At 46.8% G+C, this 2,396-nt stretch overlaps 1 protein-coding gene across 2 annotated transcripts; it reads right to left on the reverse strand.

Moving 5' to 3' along the window:
* Positions 1 to 359: 359 nt before the first annotated feature.
* LOC125528427 (noroxomaritidine synthase 2-like) lies at positions 360 to 2,124 on the reverse strand. Of its 2 annotated transcripts, XM_048692911.1 has the most exons (2): positions 774 to 2,124; positions 360 to 674 (listed from the first exon to the last, which is right to left on the reverse strand). In XM_048692911.1, the coding sequence occupies exons 1-2, from the start codon at positions 2,059 to 2,061 to the stop codon at positions 496 to 498; spliced, it is 1,467 nt and encodes a 488-aa protein (XP_048548868.1). In that variant the 5' UTR covers positions 2,062 to 2,124; the 3' UTR covers positions 360 to 495. The 2 variants fall into 2 exon arrangements, with proteins under 2 accessions (XP_048548868.1, XP_048548867.1); XM_048692910.1 differs by having other exon boundaries at positions 360 to 2,124.
* Positions 2,125 to 2,396: the final 272 nt, after the last annotated feature.

Consider the following 2,396-nt stretch of genomic DNA (forward strand, 5'->3'; position numbering starts at 1 on the left):
TCTCATTGCTAATGTCTAAAACATGGTACCAGTGGAGTAGATAGGTGGGCTCAATGAGGACGAATGTTCATGGAGCTGGTGCGCATTCATTCACTCAACTTGAATAGCGACCTAAACCTGTCTGATTACATACAGCTCAATCAAACAAAAATGCTAATAATCTAGGTATGGCCTCTCGATTGATTCTAAGTAGAAACCATGAGTGCATCAACAAGACAAAATACAAAGCACATCCACAACCAGGCCAACTATGCCCACTCCTCCGTCCAAGAGAGACAGAAAATGCTTCCGAGGCAAGCTATCCTTCGATCCTCATCCTCGTCCCCGACTCAACAGAAAATGTATGCAAATAATAGATATAAATTTAAACATATGTCCTTATTATTTTATCAAATAAATAGCAATCCATGTATATAAATACAATACTGAGATTCCAGGCCTGGGAAGAACCATGCAGGACCCTTAAGTAAGTTTAAACACAAGGATTGTGTAATGTTACAATTCTCGCTTCCTCAGTTTAACTATAAATCCATTTTTCATCTGTAGTATACAAGATGGCTTGGGCTGGATGATCTGCCCTTCCACCACCTCGACATCAAAGTTCCACAACACAGTCGCAACGACGGTCTTCATCTGCATAACCGCAATCTCCTTGCCAGGGCAGATCCTCGAGCCTGAGTTGAAGGACAAGAACTTGTGAGATGGTACGTACCTTAGGGTGTTGCCATCCTTTGACAACCACCTATTCGGGTTATAGTTAAGGCAGTCTTTACCCCATAGGTCTTCCATTCTCCCCATGGAGTGGAGAGATATAAGGATGGTGTCCCCGACCTTCACCTCATGGCCACTCGGCATGATATCACCAGCAGCCACTGTCTTGCGCTCAATAGGTGCCGATGGGTACAACCTAAGAGTCTCGTACAACGCAGCTCTGAGATAGACCAGAGGTTTTGTATCCTCTGGTTCAAAGATCATCATGGCACCCGTACTCGCGGGTACTTTGCGCGATGCAATGGGTGAGAGTTGACTGCGGATAATTGATACAATGCCAGGGTTCTGGGCGAGGTTGTAGAAGACCCAGGGTAGAGTGGTACCAATCGTGTCCCGCCCAGCAAGCATGAAGCTGAGGAGCACCGCATGGAGCAAGTCATTGTCTGTGTATTCTGGGTCATTTATGTAGGAAGATAGAATATCCTCGTGTTCATCATCATTACTCAATGCACATCTTCCCCTATTGAGAGTTATCTTACTCCTCTCCTCGATCATCTCTGCAGCAAATCTTCTTAGCACCGTGTGCGCCGTGCGAAGCTTCCTCTCGGAGCCGATGTTTAGGCGCCTCATTGCCTTCCAGCAAGAGGCTGGAATTAAGTGTCGGATAAATCCCACCTCCATGACTGTGTCCATCGCGACCGCGGCATCCATGGGTGGCATCGACATGTCTAAGGAGAAGGACAGGAGGCCAGGGTCCACGCCAAAGAGAGGTGTGGCAGCCAAGTCAAACATAAACCTGGAAAACATTTCTTGCATGTCGAACGGAGTGCCGGTGCTTGCCAGGTGGGAAAATAATGGTAGAAGGCCATTCTCCACCTTGTCACAGCAGCAAGTTGCCATACTAGCAACCAACCGTGGGCTGCTAAGCACGCTCTGGATTTTTGCGCGCGGCCGAAGAGAGGGTGCACCATCAATGGTGAAGAGGCTGCCAGCCATTATGTCAAAGATGGCGGCAAACTCTGCTCCCTTGGGGAAGTTGGTGTAGTTTGTGGTGAAGATGTGTCGTACATTCGCGGGGTCGCAGGTGATGAGCAACCGCATCCCGCTCCCAACCGGGCCATGCGCCTTGAAGTTGTGGCCTGATTCGGCAAGCACTATGGAGAGATAGTCATGCAAGTTGTCGGAGTTGGCCAGGAAGGAAGGTAACATGTGCAATATTGGCCAGTTTGTGGGAAGCATTGTTGGGTTCTTTGATCTACTACTATACCTAAAGTAGAAGTACATAGGGACAAGTAGCACGAGAGTGGAGATGAGAAGCTCTTGCGAGAAACTACTCGACATTATTATCATGAGGGTAGCGGGGGATATGCTATTGTCGTACTACTTCGATTTGTGCATCCTGCAATCGAACATGGCGATGGCTTCATTTATAGACAAGTTCCCTCGATCTAAGTTCATTGTGGTGCACGTTGTTTCACATTGTGAACTGCATGTTGACTAGCCAATAATTAGCTTGCCACTACAAGAATATATTGTAGCTCCAACAGAGGTAGTTATACGCTCGAGAAAAGTCTCCAAATCGCACTTAATTAGTAGTTGGTCAGTAACCAATCACTCACCAATTAGGAAATATAATAGTCTTTTGCTTATTTGGTGGTGGATGTCTATCTTGAGATAGTTAGCCG

This window comes from Triticum urartu, unplaced genomic scaffold (assembly GCF_003073215.2).
Source record: "Triticum urartu cultivar G1812 unplaced genomic scaffold, Tu2.1 TuUngrouped_contig_4869, whole genome shotgun sequence".
Lineage (NCBI taxonomy): Eukaryota > Viridiplantae > Streptophyta > Magnoliopsida > Poales > Poaceae > Triticum > Triticum urartu.

What these genes read in the sequence shown, in the direction of transcription:
- LOC125528427 (XM_048692910.1), bottom strand. Translation starts at nt 2,061, where the DNA reads ATGATAATAATGTCGAGTAGTTTCTCGCAAGAGCTTCTCATCTCCACT.